This window comes from Ovis aries, chromosome 19, assembly GCF_016772045.2.
Source record: "Ovis aries strain OAR_USU_Benz2616 breed Rambouillet chromosome 19, ARS-UI_Ramb_v3.0, whole genome shotgun sequence".
Taxonomy (NCBI): Eukaryota; Metazoa; Chordata; class Mammalia; order Artiodactyla; family Bovidae; genus Ovis; species Ovis aries.
This window is the reverse complement of record NC_056072.1, coordinates 56813562-56834445: the sequence shown is the minus strand read 5'-3', so window position 1 is coordinate 56834445 and position 20884 is coordinate 56813562. Positions and strand designations below refer to the sequence as shown.

At 40.7% G+C, this 20884-nt stretch overlaps 1 protein-coding gene across 2 annotated transcripts in view; it reads left to right on the top strand.

Moving 5' to 3' along the window:
• The window catches only part of SYN2 (synapsin II), a 216305-nt gene that overhangs the window by 168493 nt on the left and 26928 nt on the right, over window positions 1-20884 (top strand). Inside the window, exons 12-13 of one of the 2 annotated variants that reach the window (XR_009597470.1) lie at window positions 18372-19065; window positions 19501-19718. Coding sequence is in view for 1 of the 2 variants with exons in the window: in XM_060402683.1 (XP_060258666.1) it covers window positions 18372-18649 (278 nt within the window). In the remaining variant the exon portion in view is untranslated. Of the gene's footprint in view, window positions 1-18371; window positions 19473-19500; window positions 19719-20884 lie in introns of those variants that run through there. The other variant, XM_060402683.1, reaches the window with a different exon arrangement.

Below are 20884 nucleotides of genomic sequence, written 5' to 3'. Positions count from 1 at the left end.
AGATATTGAATATAGATCCCTGTGCTAGACAGTAGGACCTTGGTGTTTATCCATCATATATATATTTGCCTCTGCAGTCAGGAAGCAACAATTAGAACTGGACATGGAACAACAGACTGGTTCTAAATAGGAAAAGGAGTACGTCAAGGCTGTATATTGTCACCCTGCTTATTTAACTTCTATGCAGAGTACATCATGAGAAACGCTGGGCTGGAAGAAACACAAGATGGAATCAAGATTGCCGGGAGAAATATCAATCACCTCAGATATGCCGATGACACCACCCTTATGGCAGAAAGTGAAGAGGAACTGAAAAGCCTCTTGATGAAAGTGAAAGAGGAGAGTGAAAAAGTTGGCCTAAAGCTCAACATTCAGAAAACAAAGATCATGGCATCCAGTCCCATCACTTCATGGGGAATAGATGGGGAAACAGTGGAAACAGTGTCAGACTTTATTTTTGGGGGCTCCCAAATCACTGCAGATAGTGATTGCAGCCATGAAATTAAAAGACGCTTACTCCTTGGAAGGAAAGTTATGACCAACCTAGATAGTATATTGAAAAGCAGACATTACTTTGCCAACAAAGGTCCGTCTAGTCAAGGCTATGGTTTTCCAGTAGTCATGTATCAATGTGAGAGTTGGACTGTGAAGAAAGCTGAGCACCGAAGAATTGATGCTTTTGAACTGTGGTGTTGGAGAAGACTCTTGAGAGTCCCTTGGACTACAAGGAGATCCAACCAGTCCATTCTAAAGGAAATCAGTCCTGGGTGTTCTTTGGAAGGAATGATGCTGAAGCTGAAACTCCAGTACTTTGGCCACCTTGCGAAGAGTTGACTCACTGGAAAAGACTTTGATGCTGGGAGGGATTGGGGGCAGAAGGAGAAGGGAATGACAGAGGATGAGATGGCTAGATGGCAACACCGACTCAATGGACATGAGTTTGAGTGAACTCCGGGAGTTGGTGATGGACAGGGAGGCCTGGTGTGCTGCGATTCATGGGGTCGCAAAGAGTTGGACACTACTGAGCAACTGAACTAAACTGAACTGAATCCCAATCTCCTAACCCTTCCCTCCTCTACCCACCTGCTCCTCTTTGACAAGTACAAGTCTGTTCTCTATGTCTATGAGTCTGTTTTTGTTTCAAAGATATGCCGATTTGTATAATATTTTAGATTCCACATGTAAGTGATATCATATAGTATTTAATGTCTTTCTCTTTCTGAGTTACTTTGCTCATGTATAATAATCTCTAGTTCAATCCGTGTTGCTGCAAACAGCATTATTTCATTTTTTATGGCTGAGTAATATTCCATTGTATATAGTCTATGTGATAGGTATGTATGTATCTTTATCCTTTCATCTGTCAGTAAACATTGAGGTTGTCTCCATGTCTTAACTATTCTAAATGGTGCTGTTATGAACATAGGTGCATTCCTATTTTTACCCCTTAGGTAGGTTTATTCCTATGTGTTTTATCATAAATCTCTGGAGGTCTGTTTCTAAATCTCTATTATATTTTATCAGTATGAAAGTGAAAATTAAGTCACTCAGTCGTGTCCGACTCTTTGTGACCCCGTGGACTGTAGCCCACCAGGCTCCTCTGTCCATGGGATTCTCCAGGCAAGAATACTGGAATGGGTTGCCATTTCAGTATGAAAAGTGAAAGTGAAGTCCCTCAGTCGTGTCCGACTCTTTGCGACACCATGGACTGTAGCCTACCAGGCTCTGAGGAGCAAGAGTACTGGAGTGGGTTGCCATTTCCTTCTCCAGGGGATCTTCCCAACCCAGGGATTGAACCTGGGTCTCCCGCACTGCAGGCAGACGCTTTACTGTCTGAGCCACCAGGAAAGCCCATTTCAGTATATCCTTTTGTAAAAACCACATTGTCTGAATTATTGTAGCTTTATAGTGAACCTTGTTATCAAGTAGCTTTATCCTCCAGCATTTGTCTTCATCAGAACTATTCTTACTATTCTTCACCTTGTCAATTTCCACAAAAAGCCTTCTCTTTAATTAGACTTGTATCAACTACGGAAGAATTGACATGTTAATAACACTGAGGCCACCGACCCATGAACATAGTATATCCCTCTATTATTTAGGTCTTCTCTAATTCCTCTAAGTAAAGTTTTGGACTTTTCTGTGTAGGCTCTTCCACACATTTTGCTAGTTTTTCTTCCTGGATATTTGATTTTTTTTCATGTTATAAATATATATTTATAAGTGAAGTTGCTCAGTCGTGTCTGACTCTTTGCGACCCCATGGACTGTAGCCTTCCAGGCTCCTCTGTCCATGGGATTTTCCAGGCAGTATACTGGAGTAGATTGCCATTTCCTTCTCTAGGGGATCTTCCCAACCCAGGGATTGAACCCGGGTCTCTCGCACTGTAGACAGACACTCTACCATCTGAGCCACCAGGGAAGTCCATATTTATATTTATAAATACACATTAAAATAATCATTTAAAATTTTGTTGTCTTTTATTTCTGGTGTATGGAAATACAATGGATATTTTTGTATTGTATACCGATCTAGTATCTGGCAATTTCGTGTTTTGTCTGTAGAGTCTTTTGCATTCTGCACGTGCAGTCATGTCATTTGTGGATGATGACAGTTTCATTTCTTTTATTCCAATCCTTACATCTTTTTTTTCTTTCTGGCCTTATTATGTAGCTAGGACTTCCAGTATGTTGGCTGACATGTGATAGCAGATATTCTTGTGTTGTTCCTGATTTTAAGAGAAAGGCTTTCAATATTTCTTCATTAAATATATTTGCTATGTCTCTTCTTATTTTGTTGGTTGTGTGTGTGTATGTTAAGTTGCTTCACTCATGTCTGACTCTTTGTGACCCTATGGACTATAGCCCACCAAGCTCCTCTGTCCATGGGATTCTCCAGGCAAGAATACTGGAGTGGGTTGCCATTTCCTTCTCCAGGGGATCTTCCCAACCCCAGGGATTGAACCCAGGTGTCCCGCATTGCAGGTAGATTCTTTATCATCTGAGTCACCTGGGATCTAGATTCTAGATAAACAGATTTTAAATTCAGTAGGTCTTTGTAGATAAGGATGTGATCAAGGAATCTGGTTTTTACAATCACTCCTCTAAAGATTCTGCTGGTAGCCAGGTTTGAAAACTACTCTCTTAGGGAAGTCTTGGGAGTTTGAATTTTACATGCTGAATTTTAAAAGGTCACAGCTAAGTTTCTACTCACATCTATGTTCCTTTACAATAACAGAATTTATATTCTCTCTATATTTTTTGCAAAGGACTTTTATGTAATTTCATCATTTGACCCTCACAAAGTCCTATATTATCCATGTTATAAATTAAGTCTAAAGTAAATAGGAAAGAAAAACTAATTTTTTTTGTATTCCTTCCAAATACTGTGCCAAGTGGTTTACCTTGACTCATCTCATTTACTTTTTACAACAGACCTTCATAAAGTATTCTTGCCCTCAAAGACCTTACTTATGCTACTTGCCAGAGGACTTATAACTAATAAGTACCGAATTGGAATTTAAGGCAGTGAAATGGTTGGGAGTTTGGGCTCCAGGATCAGTATACTTGGGTTCATGTCCTGATTTTGTCAATTGTAAGCTGTGTATACTTGGGCAAAGTTACTTAAGCTTCACAATCCTCAGTGTCCTCATCTATGCATGAATAATAATAATAATACCTGCTTCACAGATTAATTTATTATGAAGATTCAATAAAACATACAAAGAGCTTAATACATTGCCAAGTACCTGGTGAAACCCTCATAAATGCTAGCATATTATTATATATAATGCATATTATTATGTTTTACTCCAAAGCCCATACTTACTCCATCATGCCAATATCTCCATAAAGGAATGTGATGCAGAAAAAAAATACATAATACCCAGTGGCTCATTATTTATTAATTTTACCTCTAAAGTCCTAAATTATATAACTTCCTATTCAGTAAGAATTTCATTGATATACTTCACAAATTTCCAATTGATAGCATCGGAGCTAACAAGTTTGATGCTTTGTCTTACATGGTTGTATGTAGTTTCATGGTGAATATTTTGCCCCCTTTCATGCCCCCACCAGCTGAATCCGCATTATTTCTGTAAGCTTTTGGAAGCTAGAACTAAGTTTTGCTCCTATATAGTACTATGAAATCATTAAAGGATGTGATCACAGTTTGCTTTGTACAATAATTATCTATATACCTATCTATCTTACAAAAGACATCCCAGGGCTAGGCCATGTCTAATTCAACTTTGTATTTCCTTCAGTTCAGTTCAGTCGCTCAGTCATGTCCGACTCTTTCCAACCCCATGAATCTCAGCACACCAGGCCTCCCTGTCCATCACCATCTCCCGGAGTTCACTCAAACTCACGTCCATTGAGTCGGTGATGTCATCCAGCCATCTCATCCTCTGTAGTACTCTCCTTCTCCTGCCCCCAATCCTTCCCAGCATCAGAGTCTTTTCCAATGAGTCAACTCTTCGCAAGGTGGCCAGAGTTTCAGCTTTAGCATCATTCCTTCCAAAGAACACCCAGGACTGATCTCCTTCAGAATGGACTGGTTGGATCTCCTTGCAGTCCAAAGGACTCTCAAGAGTCTTCTCCAACACCACAGTTCAAAAGCATCAATTCTTCGGTGCTCAGCTTTCTTCACAGTCCAACTCTCACATCCATACATGCCCACTGGAAAAACCATAGCCTTGACTAGACGGACCTTTGTTGGCAAAGTAATGTCTCTGCTTTTGAATATGCTGTCTAGGTTGGTCATAACTTTCCTTCCAAGGAGTAAGCGTCTTTTAATTTCATGGCTGCAGTCACCATCTGCAGTGATTTTGGAGCCCCAAAAAATAAAGTCTGACACTGTTTCCACTGTTTCCCCATCTATTTCCCATGAAGTGATGGGACCAGATGCCATGATCTTTGTTTTCTGAATGTTGAGCTTTAAGCCAACTTTTTCCACTCTCCTCTTTCACTTTCATCAAGAGGCTTTTTAGTTCCTCTTCATTTTCTGCCATAATGGTGGTGTCATCTGCATATCTGAGGTGACTGATATTTCTCCCAGCAATCTTGATTCCAGCTTGTGCTTCTTCCAGCCTAGCATTTCTCATGGTGTTTAGTAAAACTTTGTATTGTTTTAAATAAATATGACTATTAACTGAATGTTACTATAATCTATTATAATCTTCAGAAAACTTTTAGAAATAAACTTCATTGAGGTATAGTTACATACAATAAAATCTACTCATTTTTAAAGGATATGCAGTTTGATGAGATTTGGCAGATGTATTCTCTTGTGTAACTCTCCCCTAGTCAAGGCAGAGAACATTTCTATCACCCCCAAAGCTCCCTCATGTCCTTTGCAGTCAATTCCTGCTACGTTACCAGCATCCACCCACCCCCAGGCTATAGGCAACCCCTGATCTGATTTCTATCACTAAAGATTTGTTTTATCTGCTCTAGAATTCCATTAAATGGAATCACATAGTGAATACTCTTTTGTATCTGATTTCCTTTGCTTTTTATAATGTTTTTGAAATCATTCATGTTGCATATACCAGTAGTTTACTCCTTTCTGAGTCATAGTTCTGAGTGGCTTATCCACTCATCTGTTGATGGACATTTGAGCTCTTTAGTTTGGGAGTATTATAAATGAAAGTGCCATAAGCATCCATTGCAAGTCTTTGTGTGGTTCCTGTTTTTACTTTTCTTGAGGAGTATCTAGGAATGAAATTTCTGGGTCAGATGGTAAGAATACATTGACTTTATAGAAGACTGACAGATAGCTTTCCAAAGTGGTTGAACTATATTACACTCCCTCCAGCAACGTATAGCAGTCCTAGATGTTCTATTCTTGCTAAAACTTGATAGTATGTCTTTTTTGTTTTAGCCGTTTCAGAGTATATAGTGGGATTTCCTGGTGGCTCAGAGGGTAAAGAGTCTGACTGCAATGTGGGAGACCTGAGTTCAGTCCCTGGGTCAGGAAGATCCCCTGGAGAAAAACATGACAACCCACTCCAGTATTGTTGCCTGGAAAATCCCATGGACAGAGGAGCCTGGTGGGCTACAGTATCCTTGCCTGGAAAATCCCATGGATGGAGGAGGAGCCTGGCGGGCTACAGTCCATAGAGTCACAAAGAGTCAGACAGGACTGAACAACTTCACTTTCACTTTCAGAGTGTATGGGCTTCCCTTGTGGGTCAGCTGGTAAAGAATCCACCTGCAATGCGTGAGACCTGGGTTCAGTCCCTGGGTTGGGAAGATCCCTTGGAGAAGGGAAAGGCTAGCCACTCCAGTATCCTGGCCTGGAGAATTCCATGGAGTGTAGTCCATAGGATCCAAAGAAAGTGAAAGTGAAAGTCGCTCAGTCATGTCCAACTCTTTGTGACCCCATGGACTGTAGCCTACCAGGCTCCTCCGTCCATGGGATTTTCCAGGCAAGAATACTGGAGTGACTTATTGTGGTGTTAAGTTGCATTTCCCTAGTGCCTATATTAAGTATCTCTTGTATATCCTTTTTTGTGACGTATCTATTCAAATCTTTTGCCCACTTAAAAATAAGTTCCTTTGTCTTCATAATATGTATAGCTTCTTTATATTTTCTGCATATAAGTCTCTTGTTAGTTAAATGTTTTTTCTTCCATTCTATGACCTTTTTTTTTTTTTTCCTTTTCTTAGTGGTATTCTTCCAAGAGTAGATTGCAATTTTGATGAAACCAAATTTATGTTTATTTTTCTCTTACTGTTAGTTCTTTTTGCATCTTACAGAAGAGATCTTTGTTTATCCTAAAGTTTTGAAGATTTTTCTCCTAAATGTTTTTCTAGAGTTTTATAATTTGTTATTTTACACATGGTTTATGATGCATTTCAAGCTAGCTTTGTGAGATGAAGGTGGAGGCTTGTTTCTTTCCAGTTCTTCCAGGACCATTGGTTGAGAAGACTTTTCTATCTGAAATATTTTGTTGAAATTAATTAAATTATTTATGAATGGGCTTCCTAGGTGGCTCAGTGGTAAAGAATCCACCTGCCAATGCAGGAGACGCTGGTTTGATCCCTGGGTCAGGAAGACCCCCTGGAGAAGGCAAATGGCACCCCACTCCAGTATTCTTGCCTGGGAAATTCCATGGACAGAGGGTCCTGGGGCTACAGTCCATGGAGTCCCAGAGTTGTACATAACTTAGCTACTAAGTAACAACAACATATATAAACACACACGTATTTTTTATTGCACTTTGTGTTATTGTGCTTTGTAGATACTATGTGTTTTGCTTTGTTTTATAAATGGAAGGTTTGTGGTAGCCTTGCATGGAGCAAGACTATTGGAGCCATATGTCCATATTGTGGCAATACTCACAATATTTCAAACTCTCTACCAGCAAAAATGACTATGACTCACTAAACCTCAGATAATGGTCAGCATTTTCTAGCAATAAATTTTTAATATTTTAAAATTAAGGTAGATATATATTTTTTTGTAGACATAATGCTATTATACACCTAACAGACTATAGCATAGTATCAACATAACTTTCGTATGCACTGGGAAACCGAAAAATTTTTGTGACCCACTTCACTGCGGTATTTGCTTTTTGATGGTCTAGAACCAAACCGACAATATCTCTGAGGTCTGCCTGTACGAACAATGGATTATTATTCAGCCACAGAAAGAAATGGAGTTCTGATACTCTATGTCATCCATTTCAACATGAATGAAACTTGAAAACATTGTGAAAAAGAGCCAGATACAAAAGGACAAATATTGTACGATCCCACTTACTTGAAATAACTGGAGTAGGCTAACTCGTAGAGAGCAAAGTAGAATAGAAGAAACTGTGGACTGAGGGGTGAATGACAGGAAATTATTTCTCTTATTGAAGTATAGTTGATTTACAATATTATGTGAGTTTCAGCGAAGTGATTTAGTTATATCTATGGGCTGCCATCTTATGGGGTCACACAGAGTCAGACACGACTGAAGTGGCTTAGCAGCAGCATGTCTATTTCCGATTATTTCCATTATAGGTTATTATAAGATATTGAATATAGTTCCCTGTACCATACAGTAAATCCTTGTTGCTTATCTATTTTATGTATAGTAGTTTGTATTTGTTAATCCCATACTCCTAATTTGCCCCTCCCCTTCCCTTTCTCTTTAACCACAAGTTTGTTTTCTATGTCTGTGAATCTGTTTCTCTTTGGTGTATAGATTCATTTGTATTATTTTTTAGAGTCCACATATAAGTGATATCGCATAATATTTGTATTTCTCTTTCTGACTTTACTTAGTATGATATTTCCTAGGTCCATCCATGTTGCTACAAACGTTTCATTCTTTCTTTATGTCTAAGTAATATTCCATTGCATTAATATGCACCACATCTCCTGAAGCCAATCATCTATTGATGGATGCTTGGGTTGTTTCCGTGTCTTACATGCTGCTTTGAACCTTGGGGTGCATGTATCTTTTCAAATTAGAGTTTTCGTATTTGCTGGATATATGGTCAGAAATGGGATTGCTAGATCATATGGTAGCCTTATTTTTAGTTTATTAAAGACTTTCCATATTGTTTTGGTGATGTTTGCACAACATTGTGGGTATAATTGATGCCACCGAACTTAAAATGGTTAAAAAGACAAATTTATACACATTATAAATTTACATACACATTATAGGTAGATATATATAGGCACAAAAAACAATATGGAAAAGTTGGCTGCACCAGCTTACCTTTGCACCAACAGCGTAGGAGGATTCCCTTTTCTCCACATCCTCTTCAGTATTTATTATCTGTAGACTTTTTAATGATGGCCATTCTGACTGGTGTGAGGTGGTACCTTATTGTAGTTTTGATTTGCATTTCTCTAATAAGTAGCGGTGTAGAGCATCTTTTCATGTGCCTGTTGGCCGTCTATATGGCTTCTGTGGAGAGATGTCTTGGGTCTTCTGCTCATTTTTAAATTTTTTTTTTATTGAGTTTTATGCACTGTTTGTCCATTTTGGAATTAAGCCCTTGTCAGTTGCATCATTTGCAAATACTTTCTCCCATCTCATAGGTTGTCTTTTTGTTTTGTTGCTGTTTTCCTTTGCTATGCTAAAACTTTAAAGTTTTATTTGGTCCCATTTGTTTATTTTTGCTCTTATTTATTTTGCCTTGGGAGACTGATTTAAGAAAATATTGATCTGATTTATGTCCAAGAATTCTGTTTTGCCTATGTTCTCTTCTAGGAGTTTTACGGTATCAAGTCTTTTATTTATATTTTTAAACCATTTTGAGTCTATTTTTTTATATGGTGTGAGAGAAGGTAGTCTAATTTCATCGATTAACATGCAACTGTCCAACTTTCCCAACATCACTTACTGAAGAGACCATCTTTTCTTCATTGTATATTCTTATCTCCTTTGTTGTAGATTAATTAACCATAGGTATGTGGGTTTATTTCTGGGCTCTCTATTGTATTCCATTAATCTGTATGCCTGTTTTTATGCCAATACCATGCTATTTTGATTACTGTTGCTTTGTAGTATTATGTGAAGTCTGGGAGTATTATGCCTGGTAATTCTTATTTCATGGGCATGGAGTTTCTGTTTTAGATGATGAATTATTTTGGAAATAGATAGTGGTGATGTTTGCACAACATTGTGGGTATAATTGATGCCACCGAACTTAAAATGGTTAAAAAGACAAATTTATACACATTATAAATTTACATATACATTATAGGTAGATATATATAGGCACAATAAAAAAATTCAAAAATATTCCATTCCTCCCTCCTGCCTTTGTATACTTTTAAAATTCTGTACATTATAAACACTCAATACCTTGTTGTTATTTTCCCTTCAAACAGTAAATTATTTTCTGAAAGAAATAAAAAAGAAAAAAATCTTTTAAATTTGCCCACACATTTGTTATGTCTGAAACTCACCATTCCTTTGTCTAGATCCAAATTTCCCTCTGATATTGTTAGCCTTCATCCTGAAATGCTTCCTTTAGAACTTTTTGCAGTGCTAGGCTGCTGCTGCTGAATTCACCCAGAGTCTATTTGCTTGACAATGTCATTATTTCACCTTTAGTTTTTCAGAATATTTTCACTTGGAATATTGGAAATTTTTCTTTCAGCATTTAAAAATCATCTAGTTTGCGTGGTTTCTGAAAAGAAGTTAAAAGTCATTAATATCTTTGTTTCCTCTGAATTAGAATGTGTCTTTTCCCCTCTGTCTACTTTATAACTTGTTTTCAGCAATTTGATTACGAAGTGTCTTGATGTAGTTTTCTTTGTATTTATTTTGCTTGGAATTCATTGAATGTGTTTGACTCATGAGTTCATAGGTTGGTTTTGTTTTGTTTTTAATTTGAGGGAAAAGAGAAAGTGTTAGTCGCTCAGTCATGTCTGACTCTTTGTGACAACACAGACGGTGGCCCTTAAAGCTCCTCTATCCATGGAATTTGCCAGGCACGAATACTGGAATGGGTTGTCATTCCCTTCTCCAAGGGATCTTCCTGATCCAGGGATCGCACCCGGGTCTCCTGCCTTGCTGGCAGATTCTTTACCCTCTGAGCCACCAGGGAAGCCCAGTTTGAGGGAAATTTGGCCTTCATTTCTCCATTTTTTTTTTTTTTTCCTGCCTCTCCACCTTCTTGGACTTTAATTACATTCATGTTTGACCACTTAATTTTGTCACAAAAGTCACAAAGGCTCTATCTTTTTCCAAATCTTTTTTTTCTTCTATACCTAGTCTCCATAGTTTCTGTATCTGTGGCTTCAAGGTCCCTGATCTTCCGTCACATGTTCTTAATTACTATTAATCTCATCCAGGGAATTTTTCATTTCAGATATTGTATTTTTCAGCTCTAGAATGCCTATTCAGTCCTTTTACACGTCTTTAACTTCACCCTTCATTGGGTTCATGTTTTTATTCAAACCCTTCAATATTTGTGTTTGCTTTCAAAGTTCTTATCTGATATTTCTACCATCTCTGTCATTTTTAGAACTGTCTTTGCCGACTAATTTTTAATCATGTCTATGGATCACATTTCCTGTTTCTTTGCAAGTCTAACAACTTTTTCTTGGATGGTGGATATTGTGATGTTTTGCGTTGATTGTTTGAATTTTGCTATCTTCCTTCAAAGAGTATTATGGAATTTCGGCAGGCAGTTAAAATACCTAGAGATGAATTTGGCCTTTTCAAGGCTTGCTTTTTAAGTTTTGCTATGTATGTATGGGACAACCTTAACTTATAGTTAGTTTAGCCTTATTTCTAAGGTATGGTCTTTCGGGGGTGCGTGCTGAGTGATCTCGGTGCTTAAGGGGGTCCACACTTAACTGTCTCCTAGCATTGTGTGACCTCTGTGAACTGTGCTCCCTGCTGCTCATGTTTTCCCTGGTAATTGTTATACATCATTGTTATTAGCCCTGCTTTGTGGTCTCATTCTATGCATGCTCTTATTCAGGCTCACACAACTTCTGGAGCTTTTTCTCCATGTAGCTCCTGCCTCACTATTACTCTACCGCAGAAACTTCAGGATCCTCAGCCTCCCAGAACCCCAGTCTCTGTCTCCTCGCTTAGCAAGACCTGCATGTTCTGCGTATGTGCCCCTTCCCTACACTGAAGTCCAGAAAGTGCAGTGGCTCACTGTGGTGAGCATAGGACTTAGGTCTTTTGCCTCTCTTCTCCTGAGGATAGCAGTTCTGTGCTCTCCATTGTCTACTGCCTGGACAACAACTGTTTCATAAATTCCGTTCAGTTTTTTAGTTGTCTAGTTGGAGGGCAAGTCTGGTACTAGTTATTCCATCGCAGCTAGAAGCAGAACTCCAATCTGCGTTTCAGTCTCGTTGAAAAATAATAGCTTATAGCTGTGTTCCTGCTCAAGGTTAAATGGGGATGAGTGAAATATAGTAAAATAAATCACCGATTGTGTAATCAGATCTCCTATAGCTTGGAGAAACTTTAACTTTTTACTTTAAAGAAGGATACTTTAAGTTATATTGCCAGTTTAATTTAAGGTTCATTCTTTCTCCCAGGCCATGTGTATTTCTTAACATTATCCCTTCACAACCGGCCTTTAGCTGATCTTCAAAACAAAAGAAATCTACCTCCAGTGACACTAGCTGTCTTCTGTGATTCCTAACATAAAATTAGGAAACCTTGAGTATATTCTGTATGTGCCTTCAATTACTGAGGTGCAAATAATAAGCTCCAATTTGCTTCAAGTTTACTGGAATTAAGTCATCCAACCATATTCTTGAGGTCACGTATACTAACATTTGTATACAATTTCATAAAGAAGATAAAATCTTTCTTTATAAGATATGAATGTGTAAGATCGGCTTTCGAGATTATGTCCAATTTTGTCAATTTAGTTGGCAAAGCGGTTGCCAGGGTATAATGTGTTACACTTTCACACTGTGAGTCAGTGTGTGTGCTAGAAATGCCATATAAGCCTGAAGGCTTATCTGAGGACAAAGGACGATGAGGGGAGGAGAGAGACGGAATGGATCCATTTTGAGGTGCTGGAGATTAGAAGACTTCTCAGATCCCTAGGAGATAGCAGCACTTCCATCCATGTTTGCTGCACCAGCCTTCAGAGTAAGCAAGACGCAGAAACAAGCTGCACGCCCTTCCACGGACGAGGGGATAAGGAAGGTGTGCCAGGTGCATATAATGAGCACTGTGCAGCCCCCAAAGGGAGGGAAACACGGATGGACCTCGAGGACATCATGCTAAGTGAAATAACCCAGTTGCAGAAAGACAAACACCTCATGGTTCCACTCATGAAAAATCTAAAATAGTCAAATTCGTAGAATCGAAGAGTGGAATGGCGGTTGGCAGAGGCTCGAGGTGGGGGAAACGGGGAGTTACTAATCAATGGGCTAAACAAGACAATATGTTCTAGAGATCTATACAGCCTTGTACCTAGAATCAACAGAGCTGTATTGTATGCTGAAAAATTTAAATGGGTAGATCTCATGTTAAGTTCTTACGACCATGCGCGCCGTGCTCAGTTGCTCAGTCGTATTTGACTCTTTGAGACCCCATGGACTGTAGCCCACCAGGCTCCTCTGTCCATAGGATTTTCCAGGCAAGAATATTGGATTGGGTTGCCATTTCCTACTGCCATAAGAATTAAATTAAAAAAAAAAAAAGATTGCTGATTGTGTTCATGATATACAGATCTTACAAGAATGTTAAAAAATCAAGGTTAAAAAAAACCTGAAGTCCAGTTCTTTAATGACTTTCAGGTTTTTAGCACATGCCTGGTGCTTTGACTTTATGAATGGAAAAAGGTGGCATGTATCCACTGGCTTAATCTAAGGTGTCAACAATCCCTCTCTGAAGCTATTGAAATAAGAGGAGTGCCCACAATTACTAAAGATCTTCCGGTGATAACAGAGAAATTGCATAAACTCCTGGCTCCATGCATCAGAATGATTCAGCGTTTCATAAAAAAAAAAAAAAACAAACAACTTTCATTGACTTTCCAGTTAGGTTAATTTTCAGGAATACTTTCTCCTCATACTTAACCGTTAAAATGCAACAACTGCTCACTGCCCCCCAGGTTGCAGGCATACAGCCTGTGAAAGCTGGTCCGAAATCTGCTTTTACTGTGTCTTCTTTATAAGACAGGAGATTGGCTGAATGGCTGAGCCAGAGCAGAATTCTACCTGCTGGCAGGAAATTTTCTTAAGCCATGTTAGCAAGGAAAAGATGACTGATGAGGCAAAGAGCATGCTCCAAACCTGCAATCGACCTGAAAGAATCAGTACCTGGCCTCGTGCTTATCAAGTGCACTCCCCAGGGGACCTGATTAAGGAAGGAAAGAAATAGGATACAGAGCCGCTGCCACAGACACACGGTGGGAACATCTACCTAACAAAGCTCTTGTTGAAGCCATACCTAGTAAGCTTCAGATCCTTCAGAGAAGGGGGTGGAGTCTGAACAGCCATGAGTAAACAGTCAAGCTTTTAAACCAGTCAGCTATATTGTGGAAGGAAATTGTCCTGAAATTTGTTTTGGCTTTATAAACAAAATGTAAGGGATACTGCTTTCTTGATGATCTGATCATCAGAGTGATGGGCTGTGTGATGGGATGATGTCATCAGGCACAGTGAGACGCTAGGATCCGTTTTCTCTGCAGCACTAACTGATTCTGGACGCCTTGCCCTCTAAGTTGTTGTCTTCCTTTTCCTCCCTCATGTCATGTTTCTTTGGCTCCTATCTCACAGATACGTTGTCAGTGGTCACAACGTCCTGTTATCAGGACGTTTTTAATTCTCTCCTGCATGTGTTATTTCTCATCGAATGTGGGCGTGGATGACGTACTGCCAGGTTTCTTGTGCAGAGACTCCTGTGAATCAGGTTCGTTATCTGTGGTGCATAGACTTGGTGACCTTTAGTGCAGGACCCAAGTACTCCTTCCCCCAGGTCAGGACTGTGTCCCCCAGTAGCTGACAGCACTGACTGCTGAAAACTTACAGTTGAGTTTCTCTCTGGGCATTGCCCTCAGCCCCAGGCAGCTGCTTCACCCAAGGTTACACTCTTTCCCAGGTGCTGCTTACATCCAGTGACCAGTTCATGGGCTTGTACAAAGACCCAGTCTTCTCGTTTTGACTAGAGCCAGTTTTGAAAGGCCACCCCAGCTCCGGAACTTTTGGCGAGATCGGCTGAAGCCTTTGTTGCAGCTTCTTCACAGCTCGACTTCTCATACCCAGTCCTGCTTCCCTCACTGCCTTCCAGGGCTTGCGGCTGAGAAGATCCTCACTGACCCTCCTGCAGCTAGATCTCCGCCTCCAGGCCTGTGTCCCAGGGAACCTCCACTAAGACAGGTGGCAGTGACCTCAGCCCTGCCGGTGTCCTTCACAGCAGTGGCACCTGTGTGCCTTAGGATAGGTCTTCCCTCTTGCCCCGTTTTGCTCCCGGTACTTGATTTCCATGTTTTCCATAGAATTTCTTCTTTGTGTGGTGATTTTGAAGTTGACTAGTGGAGGTTATAAAAATGAGGTTTCCAAATATATTAGATTATAGGCTAACATTTATTCAGAGAACCGCCTTTATTAAAGAGGTCTCCACTGATAGACTATGAAGTATCAAGGATTTTTTTTTAATGTTGTTTTATTTCTGCAATGTTTGAAATGTTTATTTTGATCATCCTGTATGCTTTCTTAACTCTTTTAAACCAAAGTTGATGGTCTAAAACAAAAGATTATTTACGGACACATATTTTCCTACTGTTGTTATTTGTTGCTCAGATACTAAGTCATGTCCGACTCTTTTGTGACCCCATGGATTGTAGCACGCCAAGCTTCCTTTTCCTTCACAATCTCCAGGAGCTTGCTCAAACTCATGTCCATTGAACCGGTGATGCCATCCAACCATCTCATCCTCTGTTGCCCCCTTCTCTTCCTGCCCTCAATCTTTCCAGAATCAGGGTCTTTTCCAATGAGTTGGCTCTTTGCATTTCCTGCTGTGGCTTTCTTCAAATTCCCTAGCTCTCATATTCTTGCTGGTAACATTTAGACAAGTATTATATACCTTCATTCTTTTCTTTGATTTAAGATCTCTGTTCTATTGTTTTGATAGCTTGCTCTAATTATCTCCCTACCCATTAATTTTTTTAATTGAGGTATAATTGACAGTCCTACCCCATTGATTCTACCTGGAAGTTTCTAATTTTATTTAAATAGCCTGTTTAACCAAGTGGAATTCAGAGACTGGAAAAGCCATTGAGAAAATGCTAAGTATGCTAATACAGTACAAATTTTTATTTACTTAAATCACATATGAACAAAAATGTGTAACTGATCAAACCTGGCATCCTCTAAACGGATGTCCCCTGTTTTACAGACTAATAGACACAGAAGGGGCTCAGAAATCATCTATGCAAGCACCTCATTCTATGGTGAGGCGACAAGCACTGGAATGTGCAGTTAGATCCCTCGTCTATCAATTCGGAAATTGTACTTCTTCACCACAGTTACCACTGAATTCCTTTTCCTTTCTCTCTAACTCCCTCCGTGAACCCAGGACATTTTCTTGACTCAGTACTTTAGAGACCACAGTTATTTTAACTTCATTATCCTTTGAACCTCAAGCGGGTTTCTGGCATTCCTGCTTCCTAATTCAGTTATGCAATCCATCAGCAGAATTTAACCAACACAAATTAGTTGGGGTGAGAAAATATTTAGGCACTTTCATCCAATACTAGGGCTTTTTGTTTTTAAAAAAGTAATCTTTAGGAGACTTTTTTTTTCCTTTTAATCTGTGCCTGTTGACTCAGAGAACCAAGGACCCCAAGTGGCCCATCTGTATGCGCTGCTAAAATACCAAAGACTGGGTGGTTTATTAAAAACAGACATTTATTTCACAGTGTTAAGAGGTTGGAAGTCCAAATCATGGCACCAGAAGACTCGGTGTCTGGTGAAGGCCTGAATCCTGGCTTATAAACAAAACATCTTCACCGTGTTCTCACGTGGTGGGCCGGGGCAAGTAAGTGTTCTTCAGCCACTTTTTAAAGGGCACTAATGCACTTTCTAGTAGATTTCCAGCCTCCTAATCACCTCCCAGAGATCCCACCTCCTAATACCATGACCTCGGGGATTAGGTTTCAATATATGAATTTTGGAGGGACACAAACATTCAGACCATAGCAGATATGACTAATACAAAAGTCAGTGTTATGAGCTGTAGGATGTCCCCTCAAAATTCATATGATGAAAACCTAAGCCTCAGCACCTCAGAATATGACTGTATCTTGAGATAAGTTCATTAAAGAGGCAACTACATTAAAATAGAGATGAAGTTACAGACTAATGAAGACTAATTAATACTTTTTTTGGAAGCCGTGAAAGAAAATGAAAAGTGAAAAGTGTTAGTCACTCAGTTGTGTCCAACTCTTTGCAGCCCCATGGACTGTAGCCTGCCAGGCTCCTCTGTCCATGGGATTTCCCAAGCAAGAATATTGCAGCGATGAGTTGCCATTTCCTTCTCCAGGGGATCTTCCCCACCCAGGGATTGAACCCAGGTCTCCTTCATTGCAGGCATATTCTTTACCATCTGAGGCATCAGGGAAGCCCTTTGTAAGCTCTACTTGAACCCTATGTTGGAGAAGGAAATGGCAACCCACTCCAGTATTCTTGCCTAGAGAATCTGGTGGGCTGCTGTCCCTAGGGTCAGACACGACTGAAGCGACTTAGCGTAGCATGAACCCTATGTACTAAAATAATCAGAAAATGTGCAATTTCCTTTTACAAAGCGCCTTACGTACTATGCTTCTTTGTGTGAGTTTAGCGTCACTTGTGGCAGAATGAAACTATTATTCTGATCAAAAAGTACGTGCAAATTAGTTCACACCCGGTACACTTAGTCTGCCCCTGAAATAAATTGGTTAGCTAAATGAGTAACAAATAAATTATTCAATGATACAAATATTCATCATGGCAAGGCAGGGTGAGCTTTCAACTTGAATAAGAGTCTTAGAATTACTCTAGAGAGATAAGAGTGGTACCAGGTGGAAGGAGCAAGGACTCTAATTTTATTTCATAAATATTTTCCTTTCATATCTCTGATCTTCGTCAGTCTCTCCAGAGTCACCAAGGGAGACAGGCGATTGGTAGTTTCTTGCAGTAAATCATTTTGCTGAGAAATCCTGCATAGCAGGTATTGCCTGACTTAGTTGAGAATGATAAACTAGCAATGTTGTTATTCAAGTTAGAAGGACCTGAAGGAGCATAAAAACTACCTGCTGTGTTGTTGTCATGGTGTCTCTTTAGAAGAGTGATAAAGAACTTCAGTTTTGGGTGGGAGGTGGCTTGCAACTTTTTTTTTTTTTTTTTGGCCTTCAGCATGACATGAAGAATTAGAACTCTCCAAAGCCTTCAATTTGAGTTAAACTATCCAGTAAAGAAGCCGAACCCGGTCTTGACCTTATCTATAATTTCATCCTCTAGCAGTATCTCCAAAGATAAGAGAGAACTACAAAGGTTTCAGTTACAGAACATCTCCCAGTTCCCTGGGCCTCTCATGGAGTTTTCTCACAAGCCTGATGTGGGCGGATCTGATCTTGCTTCTTATATTTGCCCCAAAAATGAATGGACCATGCCAGAATGAACCAGGTTTGGCAGGTGCTGATCCCTAAGGGCAGCACATCCATGAGGTGTTCTCATTTAGAAATCCTTGACTCTCCCACACCATCACCACGACCACCACCGCCATCACCACCACCATCCCCATCAAACCACCAATCTCCTGGCGTTCTTTACTGAGGCCCTGAGATTCAGGCTGAGACCTGCTTCCTTACAAAAGACTTGTTTCCTTCCTATCTGACATAGCCCAGGTAGCAATCACATTTCATAATGTTTTTCTCCTTTTGTTCTCAGGTGTTCTAAGCCGGCTCCCCGCAGCACACATCAACAGTAGAACACCTGGGGCAGACCTGGCTCCCAGACCATCAGGAGAGGCTTGCCAACAAGCTTGCTCAGGATGTCTCCGTAGTGGAAATTCTGGGACTGGGGCCTGTTTGGAAATACCAGAGATAGTTCAGTTCAGTTCAGTTGCTCAGTCGTGTCTGACTCTTTGCGACCCCATGAACCGTAGCACACCAGGCCTCTCTGTCCATCCTCAACTCCCGGAGTCCACCCAAACCCACATCCATTGAGTCAGTGATGCCATCCAACCATTTCATCTGGAGACCCCCTGCAAAAAAATAGCATCAGTGCTTCCTATTAGAACAAGATAGAAAAGCACACATATCATTTTAAAGAAGCTGAGCTTTGAACTGGTCGTGAGAGAGGATGGTGGGGAAGAGCCCCCTTCTTACTGGGCGTATGTTGCCTCCTTTTGTCAGTCTTAACTGGAAAAAGCTCTGCTGCCCTCCTTCTGCCAAGACGTTCCCTGCATAACTTGGGTTCCAGTAAAAGGGCCAAATGCACGCACTATGAGAAGCCTTCCTTCACTCTATCTTTTCAATCACAAAGTATGTTGATTCATTTAAGTCCAGACTTTTTGCTGGCACTACCTTGACCTCTGCTGCCCTACCTTGGCCTCTCACGATCGCCTCCATAAAAGCCACAGGTGAGTCAGCTGAAATGGGAAGGAGTAAAGAGGTGTGTTTCTGGCTCCTCCACTCAAGACTCTGAGCAATGAAGGACTGCAAACAAAGTCTTTCAACCTGAAACTCTCAAGGGTAGGGTGTGGGAAAGTGTGCGGCCCAGTGCATGTTCGGCAGGTCGGACATGTGTACTTTCCTTCCATTTGATGATTAGAAAGGAATTAACTCTCCCTGCCGCACTGCAGTCCAGCTCTCACGCTCTCCTCATGGAAAATGCCACTGGGACAACACCAAGCTTCGAAACCCTTGTGTTTTCTGGCCAGGGATAAAGGGTTCCCTCTCTCCTACACTGATTTCCGGCCCCCTAGTTTCTCATTGTTCTGAAAATGTTTGTAATTTAATTGCTAAACATGAGAAATGTGATTAGTAATGTTTGGCTCCTCTGGTTGATTCTGTAGAAAGACTTTCTCACACATTGACGTCAAGCACCTGCACACATGTTGGGCGGTGGTCTGCTAACAGCCCAGAGCCTTGGTCTGCCTCCATGCCAGGCTGCAGTGTCAGAGCCCGCTCCTTCCTGCTACACTCCAACATTCCTCATAGCTGGAAGAAGTTATCGGCAGGCCAGCCGAGAAGACAACATCGCTCCTCTCCTGCCTCCGTGGAATGTGCCCCGGTAAGAAATAAGAATTCGTCATTTGAAGCCTGGGGAGTCTGATGGTCTGCCTCTTGTGAAGGGTCAGCAAATATTTTTTTCAGGAATCCTGAATTATTTTCCTTGATGTGAGAGCTTAAAAATCTAGAAAAACATTATGAAATGTGATTTCTATCTACTTGGCAACAAGTGAGGGGATGGTGTTATGTTTAAACACACACACACACACACAAAATACACTCTGTGGAGACAGGTCTTAACCTGTATGTTGGAACCCCTGCTTAAATCTCAGGAGACAAAAGCAGAGAGACAGTATGGCAGAGGGTTTCAGCACGCGGACCCAAGTCAGGCTGCCTAGGTTCACATCCTCGCTCCCTTCCTTACTGAGCAGAAGACTCCGAGCAAGCTGCTACATTTCTGTGTGCTGAGGCTCCCCCATCTGCAAACCGGGGACCAGAGTAGTCCCTACCTCATGGAGCCGTTATGAGGATTAAATTAATGTTCATAAAGTTGCTCACAGCGTGCCTGGCACATATAGTAAGCTCTAGAGGTGTTTGTTAAATAAACGAAATAAAGATGCATGTCACGGCTGTGTTAGTCAGATCAGGGCGCCGTGACTACACCACAGGACGGGTGGCTTAAACGACAGACATTTACCGTCTCACAGTCAGAGGCTGGAAGTCTGAGATCAAGATGGCCTCAGGGCTGGTTCCCCGTGAGGGCTGGCCGTGATGGAAACATCTGTTCCAGACCTCTCTTGTTGGCTTGTAAGCGACTGACTTCTCCCTGAGTCTTCCCTCTTGTACATATCTATGTCCACATTTACCCTCCTTCTAAAAAATATTTATGTATCTACTTGTCTGCAAATAAAAAATTTAGTTGCAGCACGTGGGATCTTCGTTGCGTCACACGGGGTTGCTCCATGCATGTGGGATCTTAGCTCCACGACCAGAGATCAAACCTGTGTCCCCTTCATTACATGGCACCTTCTTAAGCACTGGGCCAGCAGGGAAGTCCCCAGATTAATACTTCTTTATAAGAACATCTGTTGATACTGGATAAGGGCCCATCCTAACAACCTCATTTTAACTTAATCAGCTCCGTAGCGATGCTGTCATCAAATATGGGCACAATCTGAAGTGCTGCAGGTTAGAACTTCAACAGATGAACTGGGGGATGACACCCAA